At 36.2% G+C, this 20,654-nt stretch overlaps 2 protein-coding genes across 2 annotated transcripts; both read right to left on the bottom strand.

Moving 5' to 3' along the window:
• Positions 1-462: 462 nt before the first annotated feature.
• LOC121237824 (glucan endo-1,3-beta-glucosidase 13-like) lies at positions 463-2,280 on the bottom strand. The gene is made up of 3 exons (XM_041134713.1): positions 2,164-2,280; positions 734-2,050; positions 463-569 (listed from the first exon to the last, which is right to left on the bottom strand). The coding sequence occupies exons 1-3, from the start codon at positions 2,219-2,221 to the stop codon at positions 535-537; spliced, it is 1,410 nt and encodes a 469-aa protein (XP_040990647.1). The 5' UTR covers positions 2,222-2,280; the 3' UTR covers positions 463-534.
• A 13,614-nt stretch (positions 2,281-15,894) lies between these two features.
• On the bottom strand, positions 15,895-17,478 carry LOC121236707 (glucan endo-1,3-beta-glucosidase 12-like). The gene is made up of 3 exons (XM_041133137.1): positions 17,279-17,478; positions 16,034-17,161; positions 15,895-15,908 (listed from the first exon to the last, which is right to left on the bottom strand). Exons 1-3 carry the CDS (start codon positions 17,334-17,336, stop codon positions 15,895-15,897), a joined length of 1,200 nt encoding a protein of 399 aa, XP_040989071.1. The 5' UTR covers positions 17,337-17,478.
• Between the last annotated feature and the right edge of the window lie 3,176 nt (positions 17,479-20,654).

Genomic DNA, 20,654 nt, shown 5'->3' with positions numbered 1-20,654 from the left:
AGAAACACATGAGAATTGAAAAGGGACCCAAGAAGAGAAGAATGGACGATCAAGAAAGGATGAAAGTGATGTAATTTTTGGTAACTTGTTAGCATGAAAAAAAACAAAAAACAAAACGTACATAACCCTCCAAAATAAATAAATAAATATAGATATATATATCTATAAACAGATACATGAATGTGGAAAAAAGAGCCAGGTAATTCATAACTACTGCACCAGCTAAACGTATTTTATTCTAGTAATTAATTTAAATAAATAAAAAAAAGTCATCAATTCCCTATAAACTAGCCTAAAAAAAAAATCATGAGCTCAACCAATCAAAGCTAGAAGAATAATACTAGTTACAATTTTATGATTTACAAGTTTTGCGTACTCATTTAAAAAAAAAAAATTCATCATTAATAAAATAATTTTTTTAATATTAATCTTATAATTATTTATTTTTTTAAAATAGAGTACATACTAAACTTGTAAATATCATTTTTCCCGCAGCTATAATTGACCAACTCCCACAGTCTCTTCGTCATGCGCTCAGTATCCTGTAGGGAAGTTGCAAGTCCCAAAACCTGCAACAAAAACAGCCACATTACATTTTAGCCAAAAGAGAATCGGCAGAGCATCCCTTCTACAATTTTGATAAGAAAAGGAATTAATCCATGACAACAGAAAACAAACAAGTTACGAATTTTGAGAAAAAAGTAAGACGATTAGAGAAGTATAGAGTACGTACTTGGTGGTTGAGTGACCACATAAGCCGCACCACCAAAGTCACAGGAGCCTGCCCTACGAGTATTCTTCTGATAGAAACTATTAAAAGCGTACGAAGCGTGGGCCACTAGCGTATTAGGATTGTAACACGTGGCGTCTGGCTGTATCGGTTGACAATCAGCCCCTCCCTCTCCGCATGCGTAATCAAGCGCAGCCTTCAACTTCTTCTCCCCAACGTTCCCATTTGCCACACACCATGTCTGACCCGAGCCCACAGACGTCTTCGTTACATCGCCAGTCGATGGAACCTGCTGGCTCTTGCTCCCGTTGACGGGAGTTGACTGGCTACCGTCGAGCTCCGCTTGTGTCAGGGGTATGTCGTATACCTTCTGCTCACTGGGGTAAAATAGGCCATAGTTCCTCTCCGATGTGGGACCCGTTTTTTCATTCTCGTTGAACAAGGCGAAGAGAAAAACGTCGAGTTGATCCTGTGGTCGAAGCGGGGTCCCACCGCCAGTGAGGACCCTGCGTACCAAATTACCATTATACGACGCCGCATTGTCTTGGCTTGCACCAATCTCGTTCGTATCACCCAGTGAGGGCCACCCAGTCTCAGTGACTACTATCTTCACGTCATCGTACTTGAGAGCGGACAGGGCAGCGAAAACGGCGTCGACTTGGGCATCGAACAGGCTGTTGTAACGTAACCCGTTACCGGAATCCACCACACCCTGGTTTTGCTTAAACAAAGTGTAGTCTAAGGAGATATCGTTCGAGTTTGCGGTGTATGCGAAAAATGGGTACACGTTGACCATGAAGTACGACCCCGTTTGACGCAGAAGGTCCAACATGGGCTTGATGACGGGTTCAACTAATTCAGACTTGAAAGATCCGGATGAGGGTGGGTATGAAGATTGAAGGGCGCTGAGAGCTACTGGGGACGAGATTTTGATAGCAGAATCAAGGCTGTACTTGGCAAGCGAGGCATGGATGTTTTTCATGGCGGGTATGAGAAACTTGGTCGTGTTATTGGGGTCAACGAATACCTCATTTCCGACGCAAATGGCTTCGATTTTGGTAGCAGGATAGAACTCAGAGATGTTGGTTTTGACCCAATTGTCAGCGAACGATTGGTCCGCAGCGGTGGAGGAGAGGAGCTCGTTGGGGAGTGCAACGGTGACACTTATACCCGAGTTGGCTAGCGCAGTGAGGACTTCCGAGTCGGTGTCGTAGAGCTTAACTCGGTCGAATCCCTGTGATTTCAGAAGCTCCACCACTTTCGATGGAGGTGGCAGGTTGTTAGCAACTCGGCCATAGTTTATTCCAATTGAACCTCCATCTGCAATAGAAAACAGAGGCATATTCAAACAAAGCATAAACATATATACCTACATTAACGGTATAAATTAACATGCACAGTTTGATTCAAGGTTTAGAGAGCAAAAGAAAGACCTGCAAAGGCTAAAATTGAGAGAAGCAAGAGCAAGTAGGAGACTCTTAGGCTTGCCATGCTCCCCGATTCTCTCTGAAGGAAACAGCGCAGGATAGAGAAATCTAGGGGGGGGGGGGGGGGGGGGGGGGGGGGGGGGGGGGGGGGGGGGGGGGGGTTGGTGGAGATTTGGTTAAGGTCGGACACGTTGTGGTTTTATAGACTTTATGATCAGTGCGGACTGTTAACTAAAGAGAGTGGGCCGAGTGGGTTTAATGGAGAAAACGGAAGAAGTGGTAGGGACCCACTCCGTGTTTGTTTGCCCAACGGGCGGCGGGTAACCCATTTAGTTAGGCCATGACTACCCCTTGCACCCACCTACTCGAACCTTTCATTACTGTTTTTCTTGGTGTTAGATAAGGAAGGATTAACTACCATGCATGGTTATTTCTTTATTTTCTCACCCAGGTGGGTTCGTCTGAGAACGGGAGGGAGTTTTCGGGTGGTGGAAGTAACGTACATAACTCATTGACGCGACCGGACAATTCCTTAGTGAGTTATTGAGTTTTTCTTCTGTTGCTTTGTATTTTGCAATCATGATTCAGTTGAAAAATAAGAATGACCCAGCTAGCTAACTATTATTATGTTCAACTTACCCTCAAATCTGAACGTTGGCTTGCCCTGTGCTCGTAATTTTGATGTGAATAATGGAAGATTTATGGCGTGTGTGTGTGTGACCACATCCAACTAAATTTGTACGATTTTTTCTTTAATAATTTAAGGGAATATGACAGTTTAAGCATTCAAACTTACCAGCTTATTGAAATATTACAACCCAACTACATTAATAGCTCATCTAACTTTATCTCTAAATTGATTAACACGTTTTTATTCGTCAACTTTGGCGATCGATCATAAGGTAAGTGGCAACTTGTTTTTCGAATTGAAAAGCAGCCTCATTTGATTACGCAGTTCATATAAGATGAGATGAAATATTTTGTTGAGAGTTGAATAAAATATTTTTATAATATAAGATGCTTGTTAGGTACAAGCGGTTTGGCTCACCAAACTGTCTACCAACACTCACATAATATTTTTTTGTTAAAAAAAAAAATAAAAGAAATTTTTTTTGAGAGAATAATGTGTTACATTTAATATCGGTAGGCAGTTTGGTGTGCGAAATCGCTTGCAACAAGACTTTTTCAATAATGATGAGATGAGATAATTTGGAATTTGTAAAAGTTAAATTGTTTATTATATTTTGTATAGGATTTTGATAAAATTATAATGATGAGATGAGATAGTTTGATTTTGTGTAACCAAACCAGCCATAATGAAAGTTTTAATATTTAAGGATCCTTTTTAAAAATAAAAAATAAAAATAATGGTTGTGACAAAATCGTGCATGGGAGTTGATCATATTCAGCTACATATTAATTAACCAAACAAGTAATTTACATACAATGAGAAGTTGAGCTTCTCAGATTTCTCGTTTTATTTTGTTATGTCTCAAAAAATAGATCACGGAACTCATGTCCACATTGTTGAATAGGTAATTATTCTATGACACAAATGTAATTCAATATTCTTGATGATCATTTCAACCCTGCTATGATATTTTGTCTACAAGAGGCTGCGTCCTCACAAGACATTTGTCAAGATAATTAGGGAGAGAATGCGAATTTGATAGCAATTCATGCACTAAGCATTGAAAATGTGCGTGACAGCAAAAATCAAAGGACATGATACCGATCGATGTAGATATATGCTGATAATTCAAACAATACTACGCAATGGTTTGCAGGGAAAGCCGAAGGCCTTTGCCATTTCAGTAGTTTTGAGAAGTAAAAGCTCAGTAATTAAGTATAGTTTTTTATTGATATCACGATCAAAGTTTTTTCGTACAGCAATAATGGATACTTCTAGCAGTAAAAATCGCCTCCAAAATGTCATGCACAGTCATGTTTCTTAGGAGATGTTTTGGAAATAAGATGGGATAGAAATTTTGTGAATAATAGTAAAATGTTTTGTGAATAATAGTGTGATAATTTGAGTTAAATATTTTTTGAATTTTGGGAATTAAAGAGAGATAAAAATTTAAATAAAAATATTATAAAATTTAAATATTGTTAAAATATTATTTTTGTTTTGAGATTTAAAAAAGTTGAATTGATTTTTATTTTTTGTTTAAAAATTTGAGAAAGTTATAATGATTAGTTTGAAATTTTTTGTATTAAGTGATGTTTGGAAAATAAATAAGATGAGATGAGATAAAAATGATTTCCAAACACTCATATGGGTTTGGATAGACAATTCAAATAAGATTAGATGAGATGTTTTGTTGAAAATTGAATAAAATATTATTAAAATATATTTTTTTAGTATTATTTTTATTTTGAAATTTGAAAAAATTGAATTGTTTATTATATTTTTGTATGAAAATTTGAAAAAATTGTAATAATGAGATGAAATGAGATGTTCTGTATTTTCAAACACACCGAAATTTTAACAATTCATGTGGGCTGTCGACGGAATTTTGCATGTATCTCTAATGAAACAAGGTTCATCCATATGAACATAACAAGAAGCCCCACGACCTCAGTACCGTAGCTAGCCAGCTGCTTGTCAAAGGAGATTTCGGCTAGGAGTAGTAGGGATGGAGACCAGGACCATTAGCGTCAGTAACTTCAACGGCTGGTTTGAAAATAAGTAATAAAAAGAAAAAATAAATTAGACAGGCTAATTAAAACTATGACATGTGCAAGTTTGTAGCCTATATTATTGCGCGTTCATGGGACCTCAAATTGGCCGGCACGATCGAATTACGTACCAATTCTCGCCCTCAAAACATAAAGTACGTACAAAATGTAGAGGAAGTTCCAAATTAAATCTTTAAGTTTATTATTCGATCCAATATTATTATACTTCAGAAGTTGGTGAGTTTCGCAACAGATTCTTGTCAGGGAAGATGGCCAACCCCATGCAACTCCATATTGACTTGTTTTCTGAAGCATGTCCGTCCAACGGAGTACGTTTGAAAAGTACTACGTACGAACCATGTGATCTTATCTTGAATAATCTAATTTGATCATAATGGAACATAAGACGTTATTTGGTAGTTGGCTGCAGACAACGTACGTACCCAAGTACAGAGACAGGTTGAGTGGTGGAATATCATCATTCATCTCGTCCAATGAATACCCTCAATGAGTACGTACGTGCATAGGTCGGCAGATTTCTGCTCACCAAAAACGCGGAGAGAAGTGGTAGCTAAGGTTTTGTTTATTGAGCTGTGTCCTGTACAGTCTCATGAAACTTGCTTGCAATTTGGTGCGTGTTGGATCACTAACCAAAAAAGCAAGAAGAAAGAAGAAGAAAATAAAGAGAAGCTGCCACGGCTTGGTGCAGGAAATTTCTCTTAATTTGGGTGTGTTTTGCTTTACCTTGACTTCCCCGCTAAGATATTAGGTCTGGTCTGGGTTGCGCACGTAGTTCAGCTTCACAAGCCATCTTTGTGTTTAGTTGATTTGAAACCGGGAATAAGCATGTCTTTGCGCGTGTAGCACTAGGCATGATGCAATTCATGAGGTTCTCGCTAAGGCATGCATGCAGTTATATTTCTTAAAACTTACGACTCATGATCGAGGTTCTAGTTTGAAAACTTACAATCGTTTAAAAATTGAAAATATTTTAGCCATACAAATTGATATGGTTTAATATAATACGTTAGATTATAAAATTAATAAATTTATTATAAAATAAATCTAACGAATCTCATAAAATTATGTAAGTTTGTTAATTTATTTTTGTATAGCTTTATATGTGTCCCTATTAATCCGCCCATGGATGTGTTTTTCAACTAATTGGTGCGGCAAGTCGGCAACATGTTTGGTTTTCTTTTTCTTCTCATACGTGGGAATGGAGGACCACTCATTGTGATTTCTCCTTTGGTTGCAAATTTCTCTGTGGGAATGGAACACCCTTTTACAACTCTGCATTGATTTTTTGTCTATTGACTTTTTAGCTGCAGGGATCATTTATTCCCATTGCTTCAATAGTTCAATTTTTGTTCTATTTTCAGGAATTATTTCATTATTTTATGATCATCTCACCCTGCTGATGTGATATTATTTAATAATCCATAATTTCTTTTTGGACTGTAATTGATGTAAGGGTAATAGAATACTTGCAGATCAGATATGATATTGATCATGAAACAATAGTTTGGGTTTGGGCCAGGGCCAGCCCATTAAATAAATGATGGGCCTATGTCAAAAGCACATCTCCTTCACTTTTCAGGTACTAACGGCCTAGCATTGGATTATGTAAATATAAATGTAAAATTTACATAATATGACATGATTTTGTAGTTGACTATTCCACCAAAAACTTATTCACACATTAGATTATCCATATATTAGTCAAAATAATAATAAAATATTATAAATTTAATTTTTTTTATCAATTTTTTTTGTTCTATTAATTTTTTTCTAAATTAAAATCTATATAGAAATATTAATGTTATACAATATGAGGTTTAGATAAAGATGTGGATGGGTCCTGGAGTGCAGCAAATACATTCTAAATATTTCATACAACACCATTGAAAAAAAATACTTGTCTATTACATTTTCACCTAAAAAAACCATTGAGAAAAACACAAGTTATCACTAATGTTCAACACATTTAAGCCAATCACAAAAATATACACACCTCCAAAAGTTAGCTCATCACTAATGTTACTATCCATCACAAAAAATAAAAACAATGCCCAATCACAAAGTCGCGGCCCAGCCACATGTATTTCCATCACATATAGCTTGACGACCACTAAAATCAGACAAAATATACGTTAAATATATACTATTGTTAATTACAAAGTCGAAATGGGCTAGACAAGTACTTTCAGACCTTCAAAAGGTGTGGATGGGTCCTCGGACGGTGATGTGAATGCATACTTACTCATTAAACCATCGAAAATTTCATTCTGAAGATTTTGGAAATAAAGTTGCTGCTTTGGTTTCATCGCATTAAGATCTAATTTCATTATTTTAGCTTCGAATTTCTTCTTCTCCAGTGCAAGATATTCATCTCTATCCCTCTCTTGCTTGCTGTAAAATCCTATTCTCGCCACAATGAATGTATTTCTGTTAGCAGTCATGCGAGCTAAGGCATGGTTAAATTCAGCATCTACATCATCTCTATATTTCCGTCTGGAGTTAAGCTAGCACTGACCGAATGTCTTCCATGTGATTTCCTCCTCGTTGACAATGTTAACTGATGTTGTTGCCATTTTGGTTGGTGTCCTAATAGACACCAACAATACTGCATAGTAAAAGTTGCATTCTTAATTTCTTTGTACATTATTTTTACCTTCTCAATCTTAAATGAACAAAACGATAAAGTTAGTATGTAAATAAGCCCAAGCATATAAAAAAATTAAAGGAAAAACAAAATTAATACCTTATCGACCTCCGTGGTACCACTCGGATGCAAAGACTCTATTTGAGCTACAGCATCACAAAATTTGTTTATGCATTTTTGGATCAATTGCCATCGATTGGTCAATGAAGCAATCGAACGTTTAAGATTGTTTGATTTTTTATACTCATGATAGTATTCATAAATTCTCAAATTTTTGTAGATTTTTGGTTATTTCCCTGAATAGCATCAAGGTTAATGTTTAACCAAGCTGAAACAAGGAGATTATCCTCCTTAGTGGTGAAAGACACACCTTGTTGAGATCTTTTAGTAGGTGGCCTTCATTCACCTTCAGCATGTGTTGGTTGGACCACCACATTACCATGTATGCTATTGAAGGGGGTGCTGCCTTCCCCTTGTCCACCACTTTGTAAGAGAGTAGTGGAAAAAAGATCTGCATCAAATGAATGCTCCATCCTTAAATAATTTAAAGTTCATTATAATGAAATGAGGCAGCACATAATGAAATGAGGCAACAAATAATGGAATGAGTGTTCAACAACTCATTGCTTTATGCATGGAAGACAAACAATAAAAAAGAAAAAAATTAAGTCAATCCCCTGGTGCTTCTGGTTTTACATTTCAAGTTCAGGTGCTTCTTGTAGAAAATTGGCAAGAACAAGTCCAAAAGATTAAGTCAAAGGGCACGAGACCTGGGGTGGCTCTTGAATTATTTGGCTCTTGAGTTTGATTTATATTGAATTAACTAATTATGATGGCATCTAACCTTACCAAGATGCCCTTACTGTGTGTACAATAATATTTTGTTAAAGGATAAAGGATAATAACCTATTGCGTTGAAGGGATACATTTGGAAGTTGAAATCGATAAGGGAATAGTTAAAAGGTTGATGAATAATAACCTATTGTGTTAAAGGGATACCTTTTGAGAATAAATGTTTCTTAAGTTAGCTTGATTGCTTTATTTTCATATGTTTAGTTTGCAGTCAATTCATTAGTTACAAAAAGAAATATCATTGTTAGTACCCCTTGGCAGGTTTGGGTCTCCTTTCCTTTCTAAAATGGGGTTGAATGGTTAATAGCGTTGGATCCAAAATGGAATGCATGCAATTGGAAAATACAACCTTTTTTTTTTTTTTTTTTTTCTTCTTAACTAGATGAAAGTTGTATAAGTGACTAAACTTTTATAAAATCCTCAATATCGCTTTACATGATTGGAGGTTAATTTCTTTTTAATGAATTTCTATCTATTTAAAATATGATGCCTATTTAATTCAAGAGCCACATTAATTTTAGAGAAGAATCCTTGATCTATGATATTTACTTGTCGAGATGATATTTTTTCAATTCAAAAATTTTATATGCAACTACTTTTGCGTATTTCTTTGCGCATAAAGAGACGTAATTGATCGAGTCATTTATTTTAATATAAAATAATTACTAAATCTTACCACGTCAGTAGAGTGCACAAAGAAGTATACGTAATTTACTGTATGTAGTAGATTTTTTTTAATGTTAAAAAAATTACTACCAATAAATTTATGTGTACGTGTTTTTTTAATATTAAAAAAATAAAATCCACTACAAAAGATTTAACATAGGATTATCGTAAACCAAAAGTGGTAGAAATATTTCAAAGAAGAATTCTACTCATCTGTCACTATTACTCTCCATACGTTATATCTATATTTTTCATAAGATGTGAGGGTGTTTTTCATAAAATATATGAGTGTTTTTTATAAAATGTAAAGTGTAAGATAGTGAATAGTAATTTAATAAAAAAAAATTATATCTTAAATATGACGCTTAAGTACGCGTAGCACGCCACTGGCACTTTGTTGGAAAACGCACGATAGCTTCGGAAAACGTAGTGCAACACATGCAGAGTCAACACTCTACCATGGTTTTGGATCTCACACCGTACCGGCCGCTGGGCCGGTACAAATACCACATGCGTTTCATACCGGCCCAAATACCAACCTCAATTTCGGCCTGTACCGGCCTATATTTTGGCCTTCATTTTTTTTTTCATTTTTTCAAACTACAAGCTTATTTTTTGACCCCCAATTCAAACTAAGTTATTTATAATTTATATATATATATGTATTTATATATAATTTATTCAAATATAGACTATTATTTTAGAATATAATTTATATATATTTATATATCGACTATCCCGAAACGGTACACGAAACGATACAGGTATCGAAATATTTCGTTTCAGTGCCTTGACTGATACAACTTCCGGTACGGTATTCAAAACATTGCACTCTACACACGCCTTTTGCCTGCACTTTGTTGGCCATTGATTAATTGCGATGTCTAATATGAGGAGATCAGCTGCATTCATTTTACATCCATAAACCGTGTATGTATGTCTAATATCAAATGACATCAATGTCTGAGTTCCTTTTATTTCACGTCATTTATTTGTATTTGCAAGTCATTAATGTTTTAGCACAACCACCACCTAGCAGCACCAACGAATAGCCAGCAAGTTATCAAACTATATGCATGTGGACATTGTTGAGTGAAAAATACCCCAACAGCATGGAAGACATGCATATTTTTTGTGTTCATACTTCACGGACTGTTATTCTGGAGTTTGTTCTGGATGCCAATGTTGTTGTTTGTTTAGAAGGCTGCCTTTCACGTTTAATTGTTGATATTAGATTAAGAAATTTTTTTCTCATCAGTCACTATTCATTATCTCACACCTTATATCTTATGAAAAACACTCACATACCCTATAAAAAAAACTATAGGTATGGAATGTGAGAGTGAACAATGACTGATGCATAAAATTTCTCTTAAATTAATGGGTCATTGACCATTACTTTAAACATAGAAATTATTGGAGTCTAATCACTATTACTCCAAGATAGCTGTAGGAATAAACTTGACATGATCGACGTATCTTGAGTAGTATTTCTCAAAGAAACAAGACTTAAGAAACACATGAGAATTGAAAAGGGACCCAAGAAGAGAAGAATGGACGAACAAGAAAGGATGAAGTGATGTAATTTTTGGTAACTTGTTAGCATGAAAAAAAACAAAAGATAAAACGTACATAACCCTAAACAGATACATGAATGTGGACAAAAGAGCCAGGTAATCCATAACTACTACACCAACTAAATGTATTTTATTCTAGTAATTAATTTAAAGAAAAAAAACAAGTCATCAATTCCCTATAAACTACAAGCTTAAAAACAAAATTTAGTTTAACCAATTTAAAGCTACAAGAATAATATTAGATACAGTTTTAAGATTTGCCAGTTTTGCGTACTCATTTTGAAAAAAAAAAGAGATTCGCCACTAATAAAATAATTTTTTTTATATTAATCAAATATTTATCCATTTTTTTCAAATAGAGTATGTGCAACTTGCCCATACTAAAGTTGTAAATTTCATTTTTGAAGCTATAATTCACTAAACTCCCACGGCTTCTTTGTCATGCGCTCAGTACCTGTAGGGAAATTGCAAGTCCCAAAACCTGCAACAAAACAGTCACATTACATTTTAGTCAAACGAGAATCGACAGTGCTAATTGTTTGAGCAATCATTTGTTTTCGAATATCCCTTCAGAAGAAAAGCAACACATGTCGATGATAGAGAAATCTCACCACACATTTTAATCGTGAGAGTAGTATTGTATTTATATTGAAGGACTGTATACAAAAAATGTATAAGCTATAGCTATACATGGTAATGAACAACTGTATATGCTATACAAGGTAAGACTTAGCAAATTACAAGGAGTAAAATCTGCACTATAATTAGTCCTATGACTGTCAATGAGATGAAGATAAATCAGCCTACAATCCCTTTGTTGCACTCTTGGCATCCATATCTGTCATGCTTCTTCCTATATCAATTGTTTCCATATCAGGAATGTTATTGATCGAAGGGTGAATGTTATCATCCGCCCTCAAACTAGGCATGGTAACAAGGCATAGTTTGTTCTTGAGTTTGTCCAAATCATATCTGGTTTGTGGCTTAGTGAAAACATCTGCAATCTAAGCTGAAGTTGAGATGTGCCGAGTGATTAACAAACCAAGAGAAACTCTCTCCCTAATATAATGATAATCTAACTCAATGTGTTTACTTCTAGCGTGAAACACAAAATTGACAGTCATGAACAAGAATTGAGATTATCACAAAATAAAACTGGTGGTGTTATCAATGGATCTTGAAGGTCACGGAGAATGAAAGTAAACCAGGTGATTTCTGCAGTAGTTTGGGCCATGGCCCTGTATTCAGCTTCTGAGCTTGAATGAGAGACTGTGGGTTGCTTCTTTGCACTCCAATAAATGATGTTATTGCCAAGGTAAGTGCAGAAACCAGTTGTTGAACGTTGTGTTTGTGGGCATCCAGCCCAATCGGCATCCGAGAAGGCATAAAGATCCAATGTACTGGAGTTTTGAATATGCAAACCATGGTGAACAGTCCCTTTCACATATCGTAGAATCCGTCTTACCATTGTGAAATGGTCTTGTGTTGGAGCATGCATGAACTAAGAAACATAATTAACACTAAACGAAATATTAGGCCGTGTTAGTGTTAAATACTGTAATGCACCAACTAGAGATCGATAGGTGTGAGGATCACAAAGTGCTATTGAGTTCATGACTATTTTGAACTTTTGAGTCATTAGAATATAAGTTGGTTTGCAATCTCTCATTAATGCACGATCAAGCAGATCAATAGCATACTTAGAGTGGTGCAGTATAAGGCCATTTGAAACATGATTGACTTCAATCCCCAGAAAATAATGAAGTGCACCAAGGTCCTTCATTGCAAATTCAGTGTGCAACACAGCTATGAATTGATCAACTAACTTATTTGAAGAACCTGTGAGGATGATATCATCTACATATAGAAGTAGCACCAAGGTGCCATGAGATGAATGATTGATGAAGAGACTTGGATCAGCTGTACTGTAGAAGAAACTAGATTCAAGTAGAAAGGTGCTAAATCTATCAAACCAAGCTCTTAGAGCTTGTTTTAAGGCATAGACAGCCTTATGAAGTAAGCACGCATGATCAAGTTTTTTATAGTTCACAAAGCCAGGAGGTTGTTCCATGAATATCTTTTCTGACAAGAGTCCATGAAGAAATGCATTTTTCACATCTAGCTGTCTAATACTCCATTTTCGAACAACAGTTAGAGAAATAATTATTCGAATAGTAGTTGGTTTCACTACAGGAGATCAGACAGGTTTAGGGGGTGAGATGAGAATTTTATGTTTTGTTTGAGAGTTTAAAATATTGTGTTTTATATTATTATTGTTTTGGAATTTGAAAAAAATGAATTGGGATTTGAAAAAGTTGAATTATTTATTATATTTAGATGATGATTTGAAAAAGGTGTAATGATGAGATGAGAATTTTGTGTCTCATGCCACTCCCCAAACTTGCCAAGTCTCTGTGAAGTCTATTCCATCCATTTGATGAAAATCTTTAGCTACCAGCCTTGCCTTTAGGCGTTGTAATGATCCATCAAGATTGATTTTGGGTGTTAGTACCCAATGTGAGCCAACCACATTAATTATGGAATTTTTGGGAACAAGAGACCAGGTCTCATTTTGCCATAATGTTTCCAATTCTTCTTCCATAGCTTTTTTCCAGCCATGATGCTTAATAGCTGATTGAATTGTTCTTGGTGGCTTTGGTATGCCACCATACTGATGAATTAAAGCGTACTTAGGATTATGTTTATGAATACCTAATTTTACACGAGTCTGCATTGGATGTGAATAAGCAGGCAGTATAGAATTCGAGGACTCTGCATGAGTTGTTATGGACTGATTAGTCACTTCAGGATCTGCTTGGCCTTCGGATTGATCCAGTAGAGAGGAGATGTCAAGGAGCATAGCTGGGACAGTATTGGACTGAAGTTCTGCACCACATACTTAATCAGATAGAATTAGTTGTTTACTCAAGGGTGCATTAGGAGTTAGATGTTTTGTATTTGCTTATGGAGAAGAATGAGAACATATAAGAGCTGTTGAAGAATCCCATTCTTTGAAAGTTGTGACCAGAAAATCTGAATGAGACTTGTTATTGGACACTTGAGTTTTAAGGTGAAGATGATCCTCATCAAATGCTACATGTCTGGAAATAAACGTCTTTCTTGTAGGTGGATGATAACACCTATATCCTCTATGTCAATCACTATAGCCCAAGAATACACAAGAGAGTGACTTTGGTACAAACTTACTTGTTTGTACCACTTTTATGGTTTTCTCAAATTGTCTCAAGACGTACTTCTCAAATAGTAAGAATTGATTAAAGAAATCTGATTTCTGCTTTAAAGGAATAAGCCAAATGAACTTTGTAAAATCATCCACAAATGCAGCATAATAATGAAATTTATTCATTGAAGGAACATGAGCAGGCTCCCACAAGTCAATATGAAGCTTATCATGTTTTAGACACTGAAACAGAGAAAGGAAGCTTAGACATCTTCCCTAACTGACAACTCTCACAGACTTTATTCTCTAACTTATTGGACAGAACTTTAATAAAACCAAAGGAAGCTTAGACATCTTCCCTAACTGACAACTCTCACAGACTTTATTCTCTAACTTATTGGACAGAACTTTAATAAAACCCTTGCTTTGGAGATTAGCACCAATAGCTGCTTGAGGATGCCCTAGCCTTTGATGCCATAGGTCCCTTGTTACTACTCGAAACTTTGTTGAAAAGAAAGTAGCTGGTGAAGCCCGAATGGTGTAGAGATTATCCTGCTTGAGTCCTTTCATTAGAACTCTTTGTGTCACTCGATCCTTGACCACAAAATGCTCATTAGAAAACTCACAGTTTACTGGATAATCAGTAGTCAATTGTCCAGTAGATAACAAGTTTTTCTTTAGATCAGGAACCAAAAGAACATTATTTAAAGTAATCTTAAAAGATCCTGACCCGATGGTAGCATCACCAATGTGTGTAATTCTTAGAAAATCTCTATTTCCAATTAACACATGATCTGAACCAAGATAAGGTTTTAAGTTATGTAAAATACCTTCATGAGAAGTCATGTGAGCAAACGGAAATCCATTCATCATTGTTGGTTTCTGAGGCAATGTTGAGAACTGCAAACACTTTGGGCAAGTTGTCAGGCTGAATTGAGTGATTAAACATGTGCCAACAACGAATTGCAGTGTGGCCTCGTTTGTCACATATTTGACAAAGAAGTTCACGATTAGGCTCATGGGTAGAATTGGTTGACACATTTGGAGAACCTTGATTGTTCAGCTTTACTGTTGCTTGATTAGCAGGAGAGAAACCTTTACCTTTTGATGAGAAACTACCTGATTGCCGAGATCCCTTGTTGTTGAACTTTGAGTTATGTTTCTGACCATAAAAGGCAGTGTAGGCTGCTGAGTCAGGAGAGTGCAAGCTAATCCGTGTTTCATAGCTTTGCAATAAAGGCATTGCTTCTGCATAACTTGGCATAGGAGGTTTGAGCATAGAGGTGGAAAAAGGTTCATACCTTGCTCCCAAGCCATTCAATAGAGATAATACTTTGGTTTTGTCATCAACAGGAAAGCCAATAGCAAATGGACTGTCACACACACCTTTGAATTTACGGAGGTAGTCATTCAAAGGCATATCAGAATCTTTCTTCATGTGATTGAGTTGTTGTGTAAGTTGAAACTATTGCTCTTAAGAAGATTGAGCATAGGCTTCTTTGAGAGCCCTCCATACCTGTGACGAGGTGTCCAGTCCAATGACAATCCCAAGAGCCTCTACAGATAAGGTGCCAATGATCCTGCCTCTAAGTAGTCGATCAACAGTTTTCCATTTCACAAATTATGGGTTAGGAACATCTTGATGATTTGAACACTCTGGAGGTGAGCTTCAGGGATAGTGACTTCTCCCGTAAGATAGGCCACCAATTCTTGACTCTCTGCTACAGTAAGAACTTGCTCACACCAAAGAGGATAATTTTCAGACTTGAGTCTGAGGGTGACAAAATTGCCAACGTTCAATGATACTGAAGACATGTTTGCCGAAATAAAAAAAAAAAAAAAAAAAAAATAGGCCTCCTCACAATATGAACTCTCTGATACCAAGAAGAAAAGCAACACAAGTCGATGATAGAGAAATCTCCCCACACATTTAATCATGGGAGTAGTATTGTATTTATATTGAAAGACTGTATACAGAAACTGTATAAGCTATAGCTATGCATGGTAATGGACAACTGTGTATGCTATACAAAGTAAGACTTAGCAAATTACAAGGAGTAAAATCTGCACTATAATTAATCATATGACTGTCAATGAGATGGAGATAAATCAGCCTACAATCTCTTTGCTACAAGAGAAAACAAACAAAGTTACCAATTTTGAGATTAGAGAAGTATAGAGGACGTACTAGGTGGTTGAGTATACAGGAGCATGTCCTACGAGTATTTTTTTATAACTGTGACAAGTATGAAAAGATTATATAAAATAAACTTATAAATTGATATGATTTTATATAATCTGTTGGACTTGAGCCCACAGATGTCTCCGTTACATCGCCCGTGGGTGCACCCTGCTGGCTCTTGCTCCCGTTGACGGGAGTTGACTGGCTACCGTCGAGCTCCGCTTGTGTCAGGGGTATGTCGTATACCTTCTGCTCACTGGGGTAAAATAGGCCATAGTTCTTCTCCGATGTGGGACCTGTTTTTTCATTCTCGTTGAACAAGGCGAAGAGAAAAACGTCGAGTTGATCCTGTGGTCGTACGCGGGTCCCACCGCCAGTGAGGACCCTGCGTACCAAATTACCATTATACGACACCGCATTGTCTTGGCTTGCACCAATCTCGTTCGTATCACCCAGCGAGGGCCACCCAGTCTCGGTGACTAGTATCTTCACGTCATCGTACTTGAGAGCGGACAGGGCAGCGAAAACGGCGTCGACTTGGGCATCAAACAGGCTGTTGTAACGTAACCCGTTACCGGAATCCACCACACCCGGGTTTTGCTTAAACAAAGTGTAGTCTAAGGAGATATCGTTCGAGTTTGCGGTGTATGCGAAAAATGGGTACACGTTGACCATGAAGTGCGACCCGGTTTGACGCAGAAGGTCCAACATGGGCTTGATGACGGGTTCAACTAGTTCGGACTTGAAAGATCCGGATGAGGATGGGTATGAAGATTGGAGGGCGCTGAGAGCTACAGGGGACGAGATTTTGATAGCAGAATCAAGGCTATACTTGGCAAGCGAGGCATGGATGTTTTTCATGGCGGGTACGAGAAACATGGTCGTGTTATTGGGGTCAGCGAATACCTCATTTCCGACGCAAATGGCTTCGATTTTGGTAGCAGGATAGAACTGAGAGATTTTGGTTTGGACCCAATTGTCAGCGAACGATTGGTCCGCAGCGGTGGAGGAGAGGAGCCCGTTGGGGAGTGCAACGGTGACACTTATACCCGAGTTAGCTAGCGCAGTGAGGACTTCCGAGTCGGTGTCGTAGAGCTTAACTCGGTCGAATCCCTGTGATTTCAGAAGCTCCACCACTTTCGATGGAGGTGGCAGGTTGTTAGCAACTCGGCCATAGTTTATTCCAATTGAACCTCCATCTGCAATAGAAAACAGAGGCATATTCAAACAAAGCATAAACATATATACCTACATTAACGGTACGTAAAAATTAACATGCACAGTTCGATTCAAGGTTTAGAGAGCAAAAGAAAGACCTGCAAAGGCTAAAATTGAGAGAAGCAAGAGCAAGTAGGAGACTCTGAGGCTTGCCATTCTCCCCGATTCTTTCTGAAGGAAACAGAGCAGGATAGAGAAAGGGGGGAGACAGATTTGGTTAAGGTCGGACACGTTGTGGTTTTATAGACTTTATGATCAGTGCGGACTGTTAACGAAAGAGAGTGGGAGAAAACGGTAGAAGTGGTAGGGGCCTCAACTCCGTCATCCGTGTTTGTTTGCCCAACGGGCGGGGCGTAACCCATTTAGTTAGGCCATGACTATCCCCCCTGCTGCACCCACCTACTCGAACGTTTTCATTGCTATTTTTCTTGGTGTTAGATTAGGAAGGATTAACTACCATGCATGGTTATTTCTTTCTTTACTCACCCAGGTGGGTTCGTCTGAGAACGGGAGGAGTACTTTTCGGGTGGTGGAAAGTAACGTACAATATGCCTCATTGACGCGGACAATTCCTTGGTGCGTTGTTGAGTTTTTCTTGTGTTGCTTTGCATTTTACAATCATGATTCAATTGAAAAATAAGAATGGCCCAGCTAGCTAGCTATTATCATGTTCGACTTACCCTCAAATTACTTATCAGCTTATTGAAATATTACAACCCAACTACATTAATAGCTCATCTAACTTTATCTCTAAATTAATTAACACTTTTTTAATGGTCAACTTTAGCGATCGATGATAAGGTAAATTAATTGCAACTTGTTTTCGAATTGAGAGGCTAAATCATGAAAGTTTTAATATTTAATGATCCTTTTTAAAAATAAAAAATAAAAACAAATTAAGGATGTGACAAATTAAATCGTACGTGCATGGGAGTTGATCCGTATAATCAGGTACATATTAATTAAACAAACAAGCAATTTAATTTACATACAATGAGAAGTTGAGCTGCTCAGATTTCTCGTTTTATTTTATTATGTCTCAAAAAATAGATCACGGAACTGTCCACACTGTTGAATAGGTAATTATTCTATGAGATAAATGTAATTCGATATTCTTGATGATTATTTCAACCCTGCTATGATATTTTGCCTGCAAGAGGCTGCGTCCTCACAAGACATTTGTCAAGATAATTAGGGGGAGAATGCGAATTTGATAGCAAGCACTAAGCATTGAAAATGTGCGTGACGGCAAATATCAAAGCACATGATACCGATCGATGTTGATATATGTTGATAATTCAAACAATATTGCCCAATGGTTTGCAGGGAAAGCCGAAGGCTTTACTATTAATTCAGTAGTTTTGATAGCGAATGAGATGAGATGAAAATTTTATGAATAATAACAAAATAATTTGTGAATAGTAGTGAGATAATTTGAGTTAAATATTTTTTAGATTTTGGAAAAAGAAAGAGAAACAATTAAATAAAATATATATTGTAAAGTTAAAATATTATTAAAATATTATTTTCATTTTAAGATTTGAAAAAATTGAATTATTTTTTATGAGTTTAGATGAGATGTGAAAATAAATGAGAAATTTTTTAAATTCTCATATAAAATAAAATAAATAATTTAATTTTTTTAAATTCTAAAATAAAAATAATATTAAAAAATATATTCTAATAATATTTTATTTAACTTTTATTTTTAATTTTAACTTGTCTCAACTTTTATTCTAATAACTATTATTTAAAACAAAAAAGCTTGTCATGGAATAAAATAAAAAAATAAACAGTAAAATCATATATTCTTGCGCAATTTTATGTTTTTGGGATATGTATTCTTATCGAGTTGTATCTGTCAATGTCAAATACCGCCATAAAATAAATAAAAAAAAAAAAAAAAAAAAAGAAGATGTTATTTAGCTATTAGTTATCGTAAAGAAAAGCATCGTACATGCATGTGGACTGTCGACGGAATTTTGCATGCATCTCCAATGAAACAAGTTTCATCCATACGAACATAACGACAAGCCTTGTCCACGACTTCACTCTAGCCAGCTAGCTGCTTGACAAAGGAGATTTTGGCTAGGAGTAGTAGGGCGGATGGAGACCAGGGACCAACTTCGACGGGTGGTTTGAAAATAAATAATAAAAAGAATAAATAAATAAATTAGACAAGCTAATTAAAACTATGATCACACTCTGGGGCTTTGTGCGTTCATGGGACCTCAAATTGGGCACGATCGAATTACGTACGTACCAATCCTCGCCCTCAAAGCATGAAGTACGTACAAAATGTAGAGGAAGTTCCAAATTAAATCTTTAAGTTTATTATTCGATCCAATATTATTATACTTCAGAAGTTGGTGAGTTTCGCAACAGATTCTTGTCAGGGAAAATTAGCCCAACCACATGCAACTCCATATTGACTTGTTTTCTGAAGCATGTCCCTCCAACAGAGTACGTTTGAAAAGTAGTACCTACGAACCGTGTGATCTTATCTTGAATAATCTAATTTGATCATAGTGGAACATAAGTTATTGGATAGTTGGCTGCAGACTACGTACGTACCCAAGTAAAGAGACAGGTTGAGTGGTGGAATATAATCATTCATCTCGTCCAAGTTTAACGTACGTCATACACGGCTTTGGGATGCTTTTTTAATCACGACTAATGAATACCCTCAATGAGTACGTACGTGCATAGGTCGGCAGATTTCTGCTCACCAAAAACGCGTCGAAAAGTGGCAGCTAAGGTTTTGTTTATTGAGCTGTGTCCTGTACAGTCTCATGAAACTCGCAATTTGGTGCGTGTTGGATCACTAACCAAAAAAGCAAGAAGAAAAAGAAGAAGAAAACAAAGCGAAGCTGCCACGGCTTGGTGCAGGAAATCTCCCTTAACTTGGGTGTTTTGCTTTCTCTGTGGGAATGGAACACCCTTTTACAACTCTGCATTGATTTTTTGTCTATTGACTTTTTAGCTGCAGGGATCATTTATTCCCATTGCTTCAATAGTTCAATTTTTGTTCTATTTTCAGGAATTATGTCATTATTTTATGATCATCTCACTCTGCCGATGTGATATTATTTAATAATCCTTAATTTCTTTTTGGACTGTAATTGATGTAAGGGTAACAGAATACTTGCAGATCAGATGTGATATTGATCATGAAACAAAAGTTTGGGTTTGGGCCAGCCCATTAAATAAATGATGGGCCTATGTCAATCATTGATCATGCTTCACGTGGGAATAAAAGTCGTTATATTCCAACACGAGGTAGGTTTGGTTATCACATTTATTTTAATTTATTATTATAATTTTTTTAAATTTTTATATAAAATATAATAAATAATTTAATTTTTTCAAATATTAAAATAATAATAATAATAAATAATATTCTAATAATATTTTATTATCTCAAATCAATTCAATTTAATATCTAAATGCTGACAGATGGTTCCAAAGTGCCCG

Source organism: Juglans microcarpa x Juglans regia, chromosome 6S, assembly GCF_004785595.1.
Source record: "Juglans microcarpa x Juglans regia isolate MS1-56 chromosome 6S, Jm3101_v1.0, whole genome shotgun sequence".
Classification (NCBI taxonomy): Eukaryota; Viridiplantae; Streptophyta; class Magnoliopsida; order Fagales; family Juglandaceae; genus Juglans; species Juglans microcarpa x Juglans regia.
This window is presented reverse-complemented; position numbering and strand designations above follow the sequence as displayed.

Coding starts and splice junctions, on each gene's coding strand:
- LOC121237824 (XM_041134713.1), bottom strand. CDS start 2,221: ATGGCAAGCCTAAGAGTCTCCTACTTGCTCTTGCTTCTCTCAATTTTA. Junction 2,051..2,163: donor CTCAATTTTAGCCTTTGCAG/GTCTTTCTTTTG, acceptor TTTCTATTGCAG/ATGGAGGTTCAATTGGAATA. Junction 570..733: donor TGTGGTCACTCAACCACCAA/GTACGTACTCTA, acceptor TTTTTGTTGCAG/GTTTTGGGACTTGCAACTTC.
- LOC121236707 (XM_041133137.1), bottom strand. CDS start 17,336: ATGGCAAGCCTCAGAGTCTCCTACTTGCTCTTGCTTCTCTCAATTTTA. Junction 17,162..17,278: donor CTCAATTTTAGCCTTTGCAG/GTCTTTCTTTTG, acceptor TTTCTATTGCAG/ATGGAGGTTCAATTGGAATA.